This window comes from Silurus meridionalis, chromosome 11 (genome assembly GCF_014805685.1).
Source record: "Silurus meridionalis isolate SWU-2019-XX chromosome 11, ASM1480568v1, whole genome shotgun sequence".
NCBI classification, from domain to species: domain Eukaryota; kingdom Metazoa; phylum Chordata; class Actinopteri; order Siluriformes; family Siluridae; genus Silurus; species Silurus meridionalis.
In genome coordinates, this window is record NC_060894.1 from 22,428,822 (window position 1) to 22,448,696 (window position 19,875).

Below are 19,875 nucleotides of genomic sequence, written 5' to 3' on the forward strand. Positions count from 1 at the left end.
GCTCACTGTTTCTGAAAACGATCAGTGAATAAATAATAAAAACAAACCACAAATTAAAAATAGTTTATTAATCCTTTAAAATTACTGCAGTTCCAGTTTCAAGTTTCTCTGAGATCCAAAGGGAACTTAATAGCAGGTTTATATTTCCCATAAAAGATTAACCACAATACAATATCTTTCCAAAAGTATTGGGACACCTGACTTTTTCACCAATATGTGCTTCTTGCCCAAACTGTATCCACAAAGACAGAGTCACACAACTGTGTAGGACGTCTTTGGATGTAGGTGAATGAAATTTTCCCGTCACTTGAACTACGAGACACGATGCCTCTGTGCACAAATCCAGCTCCATGAAGATCTGTTTTACATGGGAAAGTTGAAGTAGAATATCCCCTTCTGTAGAGCACCAACCCTAATGAACATGAATGAATGTGAACACTGACTGCACTCAGGAACCTCCTCACCTTCTCACCTTCATCAGTGCCTGACTTTACTAACACACTTGTGGCTGATTGAATCTCCACAAAATCTAGTGGAACATCTTCCCAGAAGAGTGGAGCTCATTATAACAGCAAAATGGAGAATGTTCAGAAAGAAGCACATAGTAATCAGGTTGGTCCACAAAAGTTTTTTATATATTGTATGTCTGGTGAAATCAGCATTTCGCCTTTTGGCTACACGGTGAAAAGATCTAACAAGGAAGAAAAGCACGTAGCCTCCATTTTACCAGGATATCTGCATTAATGAATGAATTTGATTCGTTCAAAAGGACATCATTTGGCTTAATTAGCATAATTTAGATTATTTAGCATAATTTACTAACCATAATAACACACAAACTAAAATCTGCTACCTGAGTGTAAATCATGTGCTGAGAAAGATGTAGAATATGACAGAGATGATTTCACAGTGTGTCAGAAGGTCTGTCTGAGACATGGAAGAACATGACACAGCAGTCTGATGGAAATGTGTAATGGTTCCAGTAAGCAGCTCTGAGACTGATATGTTCTCATCACTGAGATTCAGAATTGTCACTTGGTGAAGGATGTATGAAGGAAGATTTCCACAGAAAGAAACATGGACAAGTTTATAGGAGGAAAACGTCCCAGGGCACTAGATTGAGTCACTGGTGTGAAGGATGTCCTGGAATTTGGTGCTGGTGTACTGGATGTGAAAGCCCTTTTTACTGACCGTATGATCTGAGTGGAATTTGATGAGGATGGTATCTCCAGCTGAGGACAGATCATCTGGAGGCTGCAGTAAACAAAATAAATATATATCATTTTAACAGGAAGACATTATTGAAATTGTTTATTTTTTATCTGAAATAGAAATGTGTGTGTGGGTGTGGGTGTGTGTGTGTGTGTGTGGGGGCGGTGTTTATTCCGAGATTAACATAAATTTAAAGGATGTTGTTAAATGATTACTTTTGGATTCCAAAGATTTTTGTGTTTTTTTTACGAGATCCTGAAGGTTTTATGGAGATTTTTGAAGAGGGATATGAGGGATAAAATCCATACCCTGGATCCACAGTAACGCCCAAGGTGTGGCGCTATAGTGTCAGGTCCATCAAATAGCTCCATGTAATCATATGTGCACTCTGCCTCATCCTCCAAATCAAAGATGTTGAAGACGAGCGTGACTCCGAATCCTTTCTCAGCTGAAATGATCCACTCACACTCCTCTGCCTCGCTGTAGTTTTTCTCACCAAACTCAGCGTGAGAGTAAAGATCTCCAGGTTCTGCTTCAGCCTTCAGAGCTCCACCACAATCTGCAGGACAGAGAAGAGAAAATAAATCCCTAGATATTGTAAATGTTTCCTATAAGATGTCTTTGGGTGCAGAAAGACCACAGAGACAAAGTCAAGTTCTTCTTATTGTTCCTCTTCTTCTTCTTCTTCTTCTTCTTCTTCTTCTTCTTCTTATTATTATTATTATTATTATCATCACAGATAATTACACGCTAAAACACTAAACTGTACAACAGCATAAAAATTAAGACAATAAAAAAGCTATATATATATATATATATATATGACTATATATTAGGGATGCACATCTCCATAACTGAGGCTGATTCGATACATTAAAGCTACACATGAAGCAGCTCCCGATGCGATACGATGCGATACGCTGCGATACGATTCCCCCTGATACGATGCAGTGCGATCAGATTTCCGATGCAATAAAAAAACATGATGTTCTGCAGTTCAATGTGGTTCATTTTTATTTCTCTAATTCTAGACTTGTAGCGCATGGCATGAAATAAAGCCAGACGTTCTTTTCCTGTTGTGTCTGCAGGAAGTTACAGCTCAACCTCTGCCATGTTAATCTGTATTCTATGTGACTGTCAGGACACGCCTCGTCTCTGTAGTGTTGTGATACGTCATATTGACGTAGCAGCGGCGGTGCTGAGAGAACGCGCTCGAGAAACGGTTTAGCGGCGAGAAATCGATCTACATAGGAAACATCGTGCACAAATTATTGTTCACTTTCTTTTTAAATTATAAAAGTGTAGCGCATCTACTAATAATTATATAGAAATAAATCCGATGCAAATATGTTCAAAATTATGCATTGTGATACAAATGCCACCTTGTATTCGAAGCACTTTTGTAAATTGATGCATCACATCGTTAATGTTTATGACGATGCACTGGTGCGAATCTGTGACTCTTACAATCCCTAATAACATTATAATGCATTATTACGACCACATCACCCCTGTTTTAATCAGTCTACACTGCTCCCAATCAAATCTCGCATTGATTATAAAATATTACTACTGACGTATAAAGCACTTAACGGTCTCGCACCGCAGTATCTGAGTGAACTTCTGTACCAGTATGATCCTCCACGCCTACTTAGATCAAAAGGTGCTGGCTATCTGTTGGTTCCTCAAATAATGAAGACTACAGCAGGGGGCAGATCTTTCTCTTATAAAGCCCCACAGTTATGGAACAGCCTTCCAATCAGTGTTCGGGACTCAGACACAGTCTCAGTGTTCAAGTCGAGGTTGAAAACTTATTTATTTAGTCAAGCCTTTTATCAGTAGATTTTCTTAGGTAAAGGCACAGATCTGGAGGGAACATGGATATAGAGTGTTTGGTGAACTGGTATATTTGTATGCTGTCGTCCCCTCACATTCACACGTTCACTCAGGTTTGTTGACGGTGGTGTGGTGGGTCGTCTCTTATCCCAGAGATCCCTCATGTCTGTGTTACCTTCTGGTTCTCCCTTTTAGTTATGCTGCCATAGCGAGTCTTGCCGGAGTCCAAACTGCACAGTGACATTAACTTTCATACACCAATAGTTACACTTAATAATCCATATCCTTCTCTCTCTCTCTCTCTCTCTCTCTCTCTCTCTCTCTCTCTCTCTCTCTCTCTTCGGTCGAGTTAAACATGCTCCTGAGGCTCCAGTGACCACTGTTCCTGCCCCTCTCCCTCCTTGGATCTTCACACTTCTGTGCAGCTTGGGACGGTATCTCATCAACACCTTGGGTGGTTCCATGTCATTCCGGAGTAGAACGGGTGCTTTGAGGACGGATTGGACTGTAGTTGGTGTCGGCGGTCTGCTGCACTGACTCGGGAGTGCAGTTTGCTTCTGATCATCATCACTGTACCCCGCAGCTTTGTATATCTGCTTCAAATGGACATTTGGTGCAACCCAGATGAGGATGGGTTCCCTCTTGAGTCTGGTTCCTCTCAAGGTTTCTTCCTTATGCCATCTCGGGGAGTTTTTCCTTGCCACAGTTGCTCATCAGGGACAAACATACTTACAAAGAACATATTTACGTTTAATCACCACATTATCTGTGTAAAGCTGCTTTGAGACAATGTTCATTGTTAAAAGCGCTATACAAATAAAAATGAATTGAATTGAATTGAATAATGCACAGTTCTATAAAGTTGCCAAGTTTAGGTTTGTGCCAGATATGTAACCATGTAAATACTTTGTGGTTTCAAAATATTATATAAAAAAAAACATTAATATTTGCACATTTATGTTACACAATATTAAATATTTCAGTCTTAGAATTGTTTTTTTCTTATTGAACATCTGGCATTGCGATAGTCACTATGGAATCATTCATCAGGGGGAAATATTTGAATTCTTGATACTCGACCAATTTGTGGATTAATTTGTGGACTTTATTGTTTTTATTGAAGAAACAGCAACATGCTGAAGAAAGTTTTGTTTTCCAGAAGACCTGGATTGTGTTATCGAGGCGATTTTAATGAGGCAAAGGTGGCAAAATAAATATCATCTGTGCCATGGAACACAAGCATGAAGAACCAACAGCAACAAGAGAAGAAAGACTGTTTAATGAGGTGAGATTTTATGCAGTTGTTAATTAGAGTCAGTGTGATTCAGGTGTGAGTGATTAGTGACATGTGATAAACAAGGAAGTGCAGTGGCTGTTGGGTAACGTAGTCCCTATACAATAATCCCGATTAAATTAGTTTTCTAGCAGTTGCAAAAGTCTTTCTTCTACATTACCAAATCTTCTTCTTCTTCTTCTTCTTCTTCTTCTTCTCCTTCTTTTGGCTGCACCCATTGGGCATCTCCACAGCGGATCATCCGTCTCCATACCCCCCTGTCCTCTACATCTGCCTCTTTCACACCAACTACCTGCATGTTTTCCCCACCACATCCATAAACCTCCTCCTTGGTCTTCCTCTTTTCCTCCATCCTGGTGGCTCCATCCTCAGCATTCTCCTACTGATATACCCCATTCTGATTCATTTACATCAGTGTTTGTTTATACGACAGACTTTACCTGTTGTAAACGATGCCTCAAAGCCATGTTTCTGGACCAAACTATCTGAGAAAACTTGTAGAAACATCATGTTGGTGCTGGAAATAACGGGAGATGGTTTTTTGCTTCCACAAAACGTCCTAAACTGGGCGATGCATCGTTGGGGCCGTTATAAACCTCCAGATAATCGTAGGAACATCCAAGATGGCTTTCCATGTCAATTTCATTAAAGACCTAAAACAAAGAAAAGGGATATACAGTGAAATACATGATGGATGTATCTGTTTAATCTACAGTCAAAAATCTGATTGATGGTGCAGAAGATGGTGAGGGTGTGTGTGAGGGTTGGTGGTGAAGGCACTATGTCTGGTTTGGAAAAGCAGCACTAGTAGAAAAATGAAGAGGAAACATGGACGTACCAGTCTGATTCGGTGGCCTGGTGTAGTGTGTAACACCCAAGTGCACACTTTCTTATTGGGATATTTTTCTGGCCAGTTGGAACTGGTGATGGAGACGGGCAAGCTGGTGATCACATGATCACAACCGGCTAAATGTGCAAACACAACAGCAAAAACATGAAAGATCAGAAGTGCAGAAACAGAGTGTCCGTCTAAATCTGAACACAACATTGTTTTATAGAAACCCATTCAGATTCAGGACACTGTGTTTCTCATTTTCCCAGTTTCCCGTTTGCTCTTTGTTCTAACTCGCTGTCTGTGACGTGGGAATGCACGTGGGTCAGAACAGCATCAGTTACACCGTTGGTTACACGGTTTTATTGCTAACAGCATCAGTTTCCTCGCATCAGATCTCATCGAATCAGACTTACAGTGTTGTGTGTTAATGTTAATGCGTATGAAAGCATCAGTGAGACTGAGGACAACACGGAAGTCTTTTTGTTTATGTCTGCATGTTTGTCCAGACTTCATATAGCAGTATATGTGTCAATCAGTATCAATCTTTCAAATGATCTCGGGTTGAATCTCACCTCCCTTGATTGCGAGATTGTTTTCAGCAAGAACGATTCTGTAGAAACTACTAAGGAACAAACTCCAGTAGAAGGAAAAGATCTCATGCCATTTCTTGTTAAATTATTCTGGATGAAAGTGGCCTACAGCTTAATAATAAACATATAAACGAATGCACGATGCTCTTGTGTTCTCTGACTTCAGCATGGACAATTTGTTAGTGTGAATGAAGACGTGGTGCGGTCTAGCAGCCCCTGAAGAAAACATTGTCTTCCACATTTATACTGCACACTGAACACCTGATGCATGTGCACGTGTGTGTTTCTGGCATTTGCACTGTAAATCTTTGTAAATGTATCTGAATTGTGTGGTGTAACAGACACTTACTGTGGTGTTCAACTCTTAAATCTTGAATTCAAGGCAGATAGAAATTTGTTTGGAATGATGATTATTCCATTTTCTGAAGATTTTCTATCGTTCAGAATAATTGCTGCAGAAATGCATGGAATATTATTCCGTTTAAATCTCTTTTTAACAGGGTTTAAAGCGTTGTGAAAACTGTGCTGTTTTGGAGGTGGTGGTGAGTGAAGGGCAAATTGAAGGTCACGGAAAGCATTTTGTGTGAAAGCAATGAAAACTGTGTGTTGAGTCCGTATTCACTTCTGTTCTTCACTGCATGATTGTGTGATGATTTTTGGAAACATGGTTCAGTATTAATTCATGCATGTTAGCAGTTAAAAAAAATTAATTATTCATCTGAATTCTTTTCTTTATTTTTCCCTGCCAGTGTTTGTGTGTGTTTCTCTCTCCTTCTTCACACCCAGTGTTTTTCTGATCTGCTGTCTCTGGCTCTCTGATGTCCTACTATAAGTATAATCATAATGAAATAATGACCGGCAAAGAGATCTATCATGGGCAAGAACCTGACCAGAAGAGGTGGAGCACATTGTTTCAAAGCAGCATGAAGAAATTTTTTTCCTGTGCACTTCTCAGTCTTCTCATCCTGGACTATGTAATATTGTATTTAATGTAATTGTACAAAAGGTTTGTAGCAGAGGAAGAAATGCACACTGTGGTGTTTGAGGGCAATGCAGGAGATGTATGAGAGTCTACCTTCTTTGCAGTCATGCAGGTTGGTGTGTAAGGTGAACCCGCTGTGGCACTGACAGCTATAACTCCCAAACGTGTTCACACACTCATGCTGGCAACCTCCGTTCTCCCGGGAGCATTCGTCCACATCTCCAAGGAGAAAAACAGTTTTACTTACTAGTATACAGTTTTATATGACTATTTTCAGTTTCTATCTATCTATCTATCTATCTATCTATCTATCTATCTATCTATCTATCTATCTATCTATCTATCTATCTATCTATCTATCTATCTATCTATCTATCTATCTATCTATCTATCTATCTATCTATCTATCTATCTATCTATCTATCTAGTTCACAAAATTACATGTAGCTAGCTCACCGGAGAAGAAGGTCGCAGTGAAGCCCCTGCGAGACACAGTGCTGTCGGATTTAAACTCCACGTGCAGGATGTTGGAGTCGGAGGTGATCGGCTCTGGAGTTGTAGCTCCACAGAATCTTCCGTGAAGCCTGGAATCACTGCGAACTTCCACATAATCATATTTACACACCTGAAAACCATCCAGAGGAGGAGCATGAATGTCAGCAGACACGTTTCATTGCAAAAATATCTAAACAATTAACAATAACTTATGAATAATAACACACACACACACACACACACACACACACACACACACACACACACACACACACTGACGTTGTCGCCTTCTGTGTCAAAGCTGTGGAACAGCAGTGTGATGGTGTAGTGTTGAGGAGCAATGAGCTGCCACACACACTGTTTATTAGGGGGGTATTCGTGAGGCCATCCTGGACTGAACACAGAGCCATTTAATGCGGTGAGAAAACCTCCACACGCAGCTGCTACACACACACACACACACACACACACACACACACACACACAGAGTAAAAGAAAAATCATTAATAAACAATACAGCAAGGTGGGAAACAAAGACATAATTGGTGAAAAGTGTGTGTGTGTGTGTGTGTGTGTGTGTGTGTGTGTGTGTGTGTGTGTGTGTGTGTGTTCTTTGTATTGTATTTGCCCTCACCCTCACAGCTGCGTCGGTCAGTGGCAAGTCGGTATCCAGGTTGACACGCACATCTGTAACTGCCCAGTGTATTAATACACATGTGACTGCAGTGACCTTTATCAGGTCTGGCACATTCATCCACCTCTACACAAAAAACACCAACATACAGACATTAAAAACCCTCTGCACATTCTACATCATTCTGTACATTCATTCTGTATATAAAAGTTTTATTCTTTTCAATCATTCTAATAATTTATTATTTGTTGTATATCCCAGATGATCCTTATATCTATCAATCATCTGTAGATCCACTGTGTAGAACTTTGTACAGTTTTATTTACATATTGTAATTTTTATATCCCACATTCTCCACACACATCCTGCACTAATATAACCTCTCATATATACGAGGTGGTATTCAAAAATATCGAGACAAGTTTTATAACACGCCAACAGATGGCAGCACGAGGCTGCACGCACAGTCACAGGGAGCACCGACCTTCATAAGTCAGTGTGCCAATAGACATTATCCTGTGTACATCGAGAGCTGTGCAACTGGTGCCATTCTGACAACGTGCGTTACCACGTCTGCTATTCTGACCACGTGCGCACCCTGTCACCGAGCTCCTCCTCACACGTGAGTTTATCGCCGGAAACAACACAGTCTCACTTCCACAATTTGGTAGATATTGGGCAAACTTTAGTAATATATATATAAAATATTTGGTCTTTTTGCAAACAGATAAAAAAAATACATTTAGGGAATTTGTAGGTGATATAACGTGTCCTCGACTGACAGCAATGCATCTATTTAGGCCTTTTAAACTCATTAAGTCCAGACTTTTCTCAAAAGGCAAAAGGTAATTCAGTGGCATGGCCCCATACTGTGAAATGCACTTCTACTGCTTTTTTTCAAATGTCATCTGGAAGCACGTGTCGAACAGAAGCTCGGCCAACAGCACATGGTCATAAAGAAACATTTTTCCCAGAGGACTGGTGGTTCTTAAAATAGCAAAGAAAGAACTATGATTTAAATGTGATGCTATAATTTGTATATATAAATAAAATAATGTATAATGTATTAAAAGAATGCAGCAGGACACAGCAAGCCAAGACCAAGGGAATGTCATGGAAGGAAGAAGACCACAATCAGTTTGAATACTTTTATGGGTCAGGAGCTGGTTCACACCGACTTTGGGCAACAGGCTGGACTGTAGGTTCAGTTCATAAACTGCGTACAGAAGAAATTAGCTCAGGTTCTTCGATGTTCAGTGTAAGATGTTAAATAGCTTCTTCCAGTCTCTGGTAGCCAGTCTTCTTTGCAGCACTATTCTGTAATAAACCAATTAAGAAGGCCAGCTAATCCATTCTGGACAAGGAACAACATCCCCTTCATGACCTACTGGTGAACAGTGGAGCGCCTTTAGTAGAAGCCTCATCCAGGTCTTCTGTATAAAGTTCTAGAGGAGGTTGTTTGTACTATCTTCTTCTCATATATCAGAATTCACTACAACTTTACTTCATTCATTTTCCATTCACTTTATTATCATAGTTTTGAAATCAGTTGTACCTCTGAAGAAATTTGCAGCAAATCCACATTTATTAACAGAACCATCTGAGACGAACTTCATCCAGAGTTGGTTGGACCTGCTTTTGATATCTTGGGGAATCTGGTTCCCACAGAATCGTCCAAGAAGCGGGTCATTCTCCGAGCTACCATCACGCACCTCCACGTAATCATACGCACACCTGTCATGAATCTCCAACTGAACAACAAAAATACAAAAGACCATCAACAAATCAGCAAATCACTCAGACTTTCACACACATGACTGTACAAATCTCCTCTCACACAATGGAGGACAATAGGAGGGAAATATGTTGGGGTTTTGACTGCTATTTTGATCTTTATTCATGGTGTGAAGTCAGAAACTCAGAACAGTCAAAGGGCAGTTATTTACTGACATTTTTCTCACCTTAAATGTCCGGAAGGAAAGTGCCACCTGAAACCCTTCAGTCACTGTCACCTTCCACACACACACTTTACTGGGATGATAGTCGTCAGGGTAGTTTGGTGACGCAATCTCCCCTCTATCAGTGTTTAATTCTTCACCACACATTGCTGAAAAGAATTATACGTAAATGAAATGTACACTGTTACCCAATAAAAACCTGCCCAACCCAGAGCACAAGAAATAAGTGTGTAGGATTGAAGGCTGTAAAACAAATGTCTTACAGACTTTTATACGACTGAGCAGTTGAGGGATAAAGTCCTTGCTCAAGAGCCAAGCAGTGGCAGCTCAGGGGTGCTGGGATTTGAACTCATGACCCTCCTGATCAGAAGTCCAATATCTTCTCTACTGCTACTGCGAAACTGAATAAACGAGACTGAGATGTGCGTACAACAGATCAGAGAATTATGTTTGTTTTGGCCTGTGCACAGAGAGAAATAAAGAAGATGAATTGGTTAATATTTTGGAGCAAGCTGAAATGTTGGTCGGTGCTCCCTGTGACTGTGCGTGCAGCCTTGTACTGCCATCTGTTGGTGTGTTACAAAACTAGTTTCAAACCTTTTTGATACCACCTCATAGATTACCCAGGTGATGTGTCCTTTTGAGAAGGATGCGCATGGGGATTATCAGTGTTCCAATCCAATTTTTGGATGGGGCATTTACTAGACCACGAGGCATTCATAAATAATCATAATGTCCCAAATCAGTAATAGTGTTTTCTCATTCATCCTTCATCGGAAATCTTAAGAGGCCATCAATCATATATATTTTTTCCTTCTTGTTTTCTCATGATCATGACTTCATTATCTCGTTCTTCCGACATAAAAAACATTGTTTCTAGAACATGCTCTTATGCTGATATTTCAGGAATTAGTGTAATAATAATAATCTGTAATTCAGTTTCAGAGGTGGCACAGTAACGCTATTCTGCTTCAGAACTTCACTGTAACAAAGCTGTTGGGGTCAAGTGTGTGATGATTCAGAAATGCATTAACATTGTGCCTGGAGGATTTATATTTACCTTCATACAGGGCGGAGAACCCTTTTCCAACCCAGTTACTGCTGCTGTGAAACTCGATCCACATACGACTGTTAGTGGAAACGAGAGAATCTGGAACCCGATCTCCACAAAAACGGCCTGAATCCAACATAGATGTGTACATATTTACACTCTAAACCACGACCTATTGAGGACTATCATATCTTTTGAGTATGCCTCATGACTGTGCATCTCAGAACATCATTAGTTTAGCTTAAATAATTGCTAACTCTAGAGTCCTAGCTAGCTAAGTAGCCTAGTAAAGTAGTAGCTGAGTAATCTAAAACTAGCTGAACTTTTAACATCGAGTTAAGGGAAGTTAATTCAAATGCTAGTGATCATGTGATGTAATCAAAATAAATACATTTTGTCAAATGTTTTATTGTCAAAATATTTTGTCAAATGTGTTTTAGCCGTGTTGCAAAATGTGTCACAGTATTAAATAATGTATGCCTAATCTATTTAGAGTAGCTTCAGAGAATACAGAAAGGTCAATTACCTATTAAAGGAGAGTTCCTCCAGTATCCATCTCGCACCTCCACATAATCATACGAGCAAAGATGACTTTGGTAGAGATCCATGGAGGTGAAATTAAGTATGATCTAAAACAGACACAGTAAAACTGAACAATAGGCTGGAATTAATTCACAATTAATTTAGAGCAAAGGATCATTGTGGTTATTTCTTTGGTTTATTTAAATGCCACTATCATAAAAAAAAAAAAAAAAGTTTAGTCCTTTGATTTCAGTTAATTAAAGTCATTGATTTGTCATTTTCTAAGCTTTTTACTCATTGAGCTGTTTGAGATGTTTTTAATAAAATCTTTTTCCATGTTACAATTCTCTAAGAAACAATGCAATAGCAAATTGTTCTTCATGTCACGTTTTATGATAGAGATCAGATCTAACTCAACCGATCTTCAAAGAATTCAGTCAGAAGATGAACCAAAAGCCTAAATCAGTAATTATCTGTTACTTTTTTCTGTATGTTCTACCTTTTCTCCAGGTGTAACAGAGATGCTCCATGCACACTGTGTGTAAGCGACATATCCATTAGGAAATCCAGGAGAAGAGAAATTCCCAGAGCTCTCCTGCAAACTCTCTCCACACTCTGCCACACAACACAGTCACATATCAAAGGAAATGAATTCCATCACCAGATCTTCATTTCAGAAGCTACTGCTGTGTAAGATCGAGGTAGAAATGAGTAGTGTTTGGAACAGAATACTGCATTTTACATACATTTCATTGCCTTTCAGAAAGCTGATGATGACACCATATGTACGATTTTGCAGTCGTATGGATCTTCTCCATCACGTATCATCATGTGTTGCCTTTTAGGATGTCATGTTTGTGATGGATATGTATTGTGTTTACCATTTCATTCTTATTTATAGAAAGATCATGTGACTATATCAAATACACCTAAAGATATCTAATGGAGTAACTTTTCCCAGAAAATCCAGACTCTGCTATTGATCCAACATCAACTAATCCACCTACAGGGAAACTAAACAGAACATCTGGACCATTCAGACTGGATTTAACATTAATGTTAAAACTCAAACAGTGTGTATCAATTCCACACTACACACACTTTTCACTCTTTCCAAGCTTGATGCCTCACAGGAACTCCTGCCATATCTTCTGACCAGAAAATATCTTCTGCATGGAGCTCTATAAAAGACCAATTGTTACAGGTACATGTTATATTGAACATAGATACATCTAGTGGCACATATGGAGAATGGACCAGGGCTTACGATAGCCCATTTAGAGCTGATGTAAGTAAAATGTATGTATTTATAAATGCATGTTTATTAATTGATACAGATTCAGACTGATAATAAAATCTAGACTAGATGGCCTACACAAATTTATATTGAATTGGTTCATAGATAAGAAACAAAAATATCCAATGTACCAGTGGATCTGTACAGTAGTTGTAGCAGCACTAAAAGGATTATTGACTCTGTACTCACACTTTCCTCTGCAACGACCAACTGATGGTTTAAAGCACATTAAGAAGGTCAGAAAAGTCCAAATGAACTCGACACACCTGCGACCTAAAACTCATTCCAGGTGACTACTTTGTGAATCTGATCAGAGAATGCCAAGAGTTTGTAAGGCAGCATGAAAGCTACATGGAGCTACTTTGGACAATCTAAAATATAAAACACATTCTTGGTCATGATTTTGTTTACTAATTAATTCCATACATGTTCAATAGCTGTTCATTAGCAGCTGCGCTAGGAGATGGTGGAGACTCTTCTTTTAGTATGAGAGAGATGCTGTTCCTGATGCTCTCAGACAATCAGAACAGAGACAAAACACGTCAGAAATGGAATCATTCCAATCCACTTACTGGGACACTTGTAGAGCTTTCGTGCCTGAGTGATGTCGCCTTCGCTCAGTCTCATCCTCTGACCAATCAGGGGAATGATCCCGTTTACATCATACCGAGGCAGAATCGTCTCCAAGAGGACGCTTCTATTATACATGTGTAGGGTTCAGGGGGGAAAACAAGACATATTTATTTATAAGACCATTTTAACTAAACAAGAGAAATATATTTTTCTTATGGAATAATTATTAATGTAACATAAACGCAGGACATTTAGAGCAGGACATCTGGTGATTCTGGTTTGTAAACATTTTCGCTATACATCTATGCTGTTTTTTAGTTTATATACATGTATGTAAATTATAAAACATATATTACATAATAATATGTATTATTATATCACAATTTCTAAGTTAATAGATTCACGTATTCTTAATTTTTTATTTTAATTGTTAAATACTATATAGCAACCGTGGACTTATTTGGGAAAAATGATCATTGTACTGCTTTACTTTTACATCCACTGTCGAGTTCATGTCTTTCTCTTTAATTATTATTTCATTATTTTATTAAACTCTCATAGTTTTTCATATTTTTATAACATCAGCACACCATGACAAAGTTTATATTGTGATTTGGCAATAAGGATGATTGTGATTCAATTATATTGATTTTATTCACATAATTATTGTTTTTTATATTGTTATTATTATTATTGTTGTTGTTGATCTCTACCATCTCCTTTCTCCTCTTTCCTCATCTGTTCCCTCCATCCCTCTCTTTCTTTCTTTGCTATGAAGGTAGTCGGTAATAGTTTTGTGTTTATTAATAGAGCAGTACATATTAATATAAATAAGAATAAGCCCTGAGATGATGCGGCTGGTTGATGTTTTTAATTATTTGAGTTGGATCTCAGTATGAAACTGCTTTGTTTCTTTATAATCCATTAAGTTCTCCGTGTACGAACCCATTCACGTTCATGGTCTACATCCGATTGGCTGAATGTAATCGTGTCGGAATATGAAATGATAATAAATTTGTTATTATTTGAATCAGGATTAATCATCAGAGCGCTTCAGTAACAGCACAGTCTGCAGTCAAATTTGAGTTATGGATCTGCAGTTATTTAAAAATAAACCAGATCTGAAGTTTTGTATTTCCTACTTCCTACTTCCCTATTGAAGAAGAATGAGAGGATTTTTTTGATTATACAAATGTTTTATCTGTTCCACGATTATTGCACTGTTTTTTTTTCCTTACAAAAAACTGAAAGGATGAAAAGACTGAGCATGTTTTCTCATGATTGTATAATTAAAGACTCAGTGTAGATGAGGGATATATAATGATCACACCTGGAGAAGGTGTTTGTGGAGTAGTGCATGATGCTGTCAAAGTCGTACGTTTCTCCTAACGAGTTCACCTCATCCGGTCCCATCTTCAGGAAATTATACTCCTGGCCTACACACATTACAGAGCGAAAGCCAGCAGAGCAGATCCGTGGATATGTTTTCCGTGCTCTTCAAAGTAACTCTGATTAGCATAAATCATCATCGTGTTTACGAGGTGGAGAGAACAGTAGGAGTGTGAGTGTTACCTGGTTGTATGTTTTCTTTAATAATGCTGACATGTGCATCCCGGTCAGGTCGTGTGTGTTCATGCCAGAAGCCAATCACGTGACCGAGCTCGTGAACCACAATGCCAAATTTATCACAATTCTTTCCAATGGAGATAGCCTGAGGTCCATCACCTCTCCGACCCACATAGGAGCAACATCTAAAAAATAGATTTAGAAATACACTCAGTGCTTCTTCAGTCATCGATTAAAATCTGTAGTGTGGTTCAGAAGGTTGAAGAGAACATCTGGGTTTACAAGGAGCATCATAAGGAGCATCACAAGGAGCATCATAAAAAGCATCACATGAACTTCTCAGTGAAGACCATGCAATCATTCTGTTTTCTGTTTTAGTTTGTTTATCAAACTGAAAATAAAAAATGAATATATATATTTATAGTTTGTTTGTTCTTACCCACATGGCCGGTACGTGAAGATGATGTAGTTCTTCTCAGCCGTTCGTTCTACAAAGGAGACACAGACGTGTCGTTCCCAGTGCCGCATGGCCTGTTTAAAGATCGCTTTCTGACTGCCTGAGAAGAGGAATTTAAACCCAAGTGTTTTATTTGCTTTTTCTGATCATATTCTCATGCATGCAAATAATGTAATATGGTTATAAGAAGTTATTTGTGATAAATACAAGGTGGTATTTAAAAATTTGGAGTCTAATAATGTAACTGATGCTGTTCTGACCCACGTGTCTGCGATTTCATTACGGATAGCGAGTTAGAACAAAGAGCAAACGTGAAATTCTGTGTGAAACCTGGAACATCTGCCACAGAGAAGTTTGATGTGACGCACGTGTGACAGTCATGTGCACTTCATCAGCGTGTGAAAGTAGTGCATCAATACATTTTATTAGAAAAAAGATCAACATCACTGTAGACTTCAAACTGAGCTCTGAGATACAGCTAGTGAGTGACTGGTATCACTTTTATCTGTTAGAAAGATCACTAAAAGAGCTCATGTACTGAGCCGAGACCCTCATCGCTCGTGTTAGCTCCATCATCTCATAAACCTCAAAGTCATGGAGGCATCAGTGCTGTAATGAAGCCACATGGAAAAGGTTTCTTCAGTGTGTTCTTAGGGTGTGTGTGTGTGTGTGTGTGTGTGTGTGTGTGTGTGTGTGTGTGTGTGTGTGTGTGAGTCGTTATTAAGAGTGTCCCACCACTGAAACTTGAACTGATCATGTAAGGAATGACCCCATCGGGCCAAATTCTCTGGTTCTTCGCAGTAGCAGCTCTCCTTCTACGAGAAAACTTCAAACTGTTCCAAAATTGTCGACTCCGATTGGCTGAAGCATCTGTTTCTCCATTTCTGTTAACTGACTCAAAAATTTATAGAAAAGAACACACAACGAGAGCACACATGTTGGTAAGTCAATCACATTATACTGTAGTGTAGACACACACACACACACACACACACACACCTGTGTTATTGACAGTGGTATTAGAGTTTTCGGTGGTGTGTTGAAGGTCCTTCTCAGCCTGATCTTGTCTGAAGAGGTGCAGGTCCTCCTGGTCCAGAGCAATGTCTCCAATAAATGCAGCTGTCCAGTTGAGATAGAAGAAGAGTTCAATATATAAAAAATGTACTTGAGATTCAGATCGTAAATTTAAAACATTCCTAACATTCCCAAACACCTTATTTTACTCTTAAAGTATATTTTGTGTTTGCTTTGTGTAAGAACCTTAAAATGATGCAGCTTTTAGTTTGTTTAAAGTATATGTATCTTTACTAGAGCTGTAAAGACAATTTTGCGAAGACTAAATATTATTTAAATGTTTTAAATGATGGTGTTTTAAATGTCGTAAATCATCAGGACACCAAACGGAACTTTTGTTATGTTTCCACACGGACGGTTTTAATTACCGGATTTGTGCATCATGGCGGATTTTGGTGTTGATTTGAGACTTGGCACATCAGTAAATGTTTAGTGAAAATAAAACAATATTTTTTTATATTTTTTACAATATTTTATTTTAATTTTTTTATATTTGAATAAAAAATGGCGTTGTGAATAAATGTGCTGCGTTGAAGTTTTAATTTCGCCTTTCATATTTATTTATTTATATTTTTCTTTAAAATGGTCAAACAGAAATGTGCACTTTATTAATCAACTAATAAACAAATAAAAAAATGAGTGCCTTTAAAAAGAATTTGCTTTAACGCATTATTTACTTTGGCAGCCATAATGAGGAACAGTTTTACACACTTTCAGCATCTGGACACTTTGTTTGTCCAAACGTTCAGCTGAAATATTTTGCTGTGTCTCTTGTAAAACTTTCCAAAGATGTTCTTCACTAGTTGGAGATTGTTGTTCCTCCCAGAGCAGTTCAGTAGGATTTAGGTGCGTCTTGTTGTACAGTGAAGTCGCTTCTAGACGGAACTGCGTGGTGATGAAGTGTGGAATGGGAGCTGTGATGGTTCACTTTCTGTAATCTTCTCTGCTCCAAAACAACCCCAAATCATTCAACTTCCACCTCCATGTGTGAGTGTGGGGGTGAGGGAGTCTGATCACATCTTCTTCTTCTTACACAAGTTCTTCTGGTAGAGACACAAATGTCCCGTTTGGACTCCACAGAGTTCAATATAAGTTTGCTTATACTCAGGAATATGATCAATGGCAGTGATTGGACATGAGTATTTTCCGTACTTCCTGGAAGAGTGTGTGATGAGACCGATGAATGTTTGTAGTAATCATCTCGGCTCTTCATTAGGAACCGCTTGTTATCACGGATTCTATCACCAAAGATCACACACACGTACAAAACACCAAAATACAGCCCAAACTGGTAGGCCAAAAGTATTAGGACACCCGAATTTTCCACCAATATGTGGTTCTTCCTCAGACAAAGTCAGAGGCACTCAATAGTCTTTGAATGCTGCATAAACTTTTCCCTTCACTTGAACTAGGAGACCAAAACCTGCTCCAGCATGTCAAATCTCCTGTGCACAAAATCAGCTCCATGAAGATCTGCTTTCTAATGGGTTATAAATCTTTGACCTCAATCCTATTAATAAAAAATACTTATTTTTTCCTTTGCAATGTTTTTTTTTTTTCACATTATCTCAGTGTCCCAATTCTTTTTTTGGACTTGCGGTTGCATGAGATGTGAACTCACAACCCCCAGTGTGTTTCCTGTACATGGAGGTGATTATTCAATGGATTAGCATGGCTTAACGCAGAGTGGAAAATTCCAGACTCCATTTATTAGATGTTTGAATAGTGAAAAGTGTGTGTGTGTGTGTGTGTGTGTGTGTGTGTGTGTGTGTGTGTGTGTGTGCGCACTATATATGTGTGTGTGCATTCTTCATTTTATTAATATTCTGTTCGTGTTTCCGTAGTAGAAGATCATGAACGTGGACCTTGTGGCTCATGTTGGATGGAATATAAAACTAAGAAATAGAATAAAAATGTATATTTGTGAATTTGTTTTCTATTCATGTTTTTTTTAAACCTGTAAAATTCTTCAGGAAAGAGTAGTTTCACAAAAACAAAACAAAAAAAGCTGTTTGGTTTGTTTTTTGGGGAATTTTAATGTTATAATGAGTTCAATAGTAAAAGAGAAAATTAAGAGTGAAACCTGAGGGAATGGGATTTCTAGCTGCTGTGTTGAAAAGAGTATCAGGAAATAAGTTAAGGACGCTTTTAATTCATGTTTAAATAAAAAGTCGTTTCTACAGTATAAAGTTCAACTGCTTCACATTCTGTCTTTTTATTCTCTAATTCTTTTCTGATTGTCTCATTAGATTAATTTGCATAATGACTGCAACAGCCTCTTCACATAAAATACACGTTTGTACTGTATTTACAGTGTTTTCTTGAGCAAATGTCAGTGAAAAAGTATTTATGGTTTTCAGCTCTCTAGAAATCATCACTTCTTACTTTACACCATTTATACTGAATATCAGCAGGACTGAATATCTTTCAGGTGTAAACAACGGAAGCCTGAGTGCCCACAGTCTGCTGCAACACCAACATTAGAATGAATTTTAATACGGGAAAAAGGGTTTATATATTAAACACTTAATTATTCCCATTTAAGCCACACTTCTGTATTTCAGCGTAACAGAAATAAAAATCACTGCCAGTCTTACACTTCACCTGTGAAGCATCAGAAAGTGTGTTTAAAGCGTCTGCATGTAAATCTGAATATTTATGAGTTATTTACCTGCCTTGCATGGATCCCTGTAGTTGACTGCATCAGTTTCTGGAGGATATTTAACCTCTAAATCTAAGCCGAAGACCAGTGATAAACAAGAATGCAGGAGCAAAAATGTCCACTGGGAATTCATGATGAGTTTCAACCACATGTGCAAAGCGATGGATGAGAACACCAGCTTAGATCTTCTGGGGTTTATTCTGGACCAGTGAGTCGCTATAACACACCCGGGCAGTGAGCCATACTCAGAGATCGCAAGCTTTTCAAACACACACACACACACACACACACACACACACACACACACACACAGTGCTTCACTTCATTAAACAAAAAACGTGTTGCATACCACAAATGAAACGTCAGTTCATTATTAGTTTCTATGAAACACTGTGGTTTGTCCAAGTTCGTAATCATGAACATGAGGCAGGTCACTGGTTTTAGGAATAGAAAAAGGTTTTACTTGTTACAGACACAGTGAAATTCTTTCTTTGCATATCGCAGCTTGTTAGGAAATTGTGGTCAGAGGAGGGTCAGCCATGATACAGCGTCCCTACAGCAGAGAGAGATAAGGGCCTTCCTCAGGGGCCCGGCAGAAGCAGTACAGGGGCTTGAACCCCCCCACATTACAATCAGAGCCTTTTCCAGTCTTTATCAAATCTGCTTGTGTTATATAAACAAAAACAAAAAATAAACACTTATTATTGTGTTTTAGAATTTTTTAAAAGGCAGATACAAATTACTATAAAATGCTTTTAATCTCTAGAAATACAAATGTCAGACCTGCGCAGTCATTTTAATAGATATTTTATTCAAATTCTACCCAGAAGAGTGAAC

At 38.5% G+C, this 19,875-nt stretch overlaps 1 protein-coding gene across 1 annotated transcript; it reads right to left on the minus strand.

The window, feature by feature from the left end:
- Window positions 1–553: 553 nt before the first annotated feature.
- LOC124393991 (bone morphogenetic protein 1-like) lies at window positions 554–19,264 on the minus strand. The gene is given in 21 exon segments (XM_046862091.1): window positions 554–1,254; window positions 1,521–1,771; window positions 4,783–4,899; window positions 4,902–4,995; window positions 5,181–5,308; window positions 6,843–6,968; window positions 7,206–7,374; window positions 7,524–7,684; window positions 7,879–8,004; window positions 9,434–9,629; window positions 9,840–9,985; window positions 10,897–11,013; window positions 11,414–11,516; window positions 11,909–12,024; window positions 13,279–13,403; window positions 14,610–14,715; window positions 14,852–15,030; window positions 15,285–15,402; window positions 16,038–16,193; window positions 16,302–16,421; window positions 19,048–19,264. Coding segments are annotated over 21 exon segments (2,937 nt in total). The 5' UTR covers window positions 19,190–19,264; the 3' UTR covers window positions 554–1,113.
- Window positions 19,265–19,875: the final 611 nt, after the last annotated feature.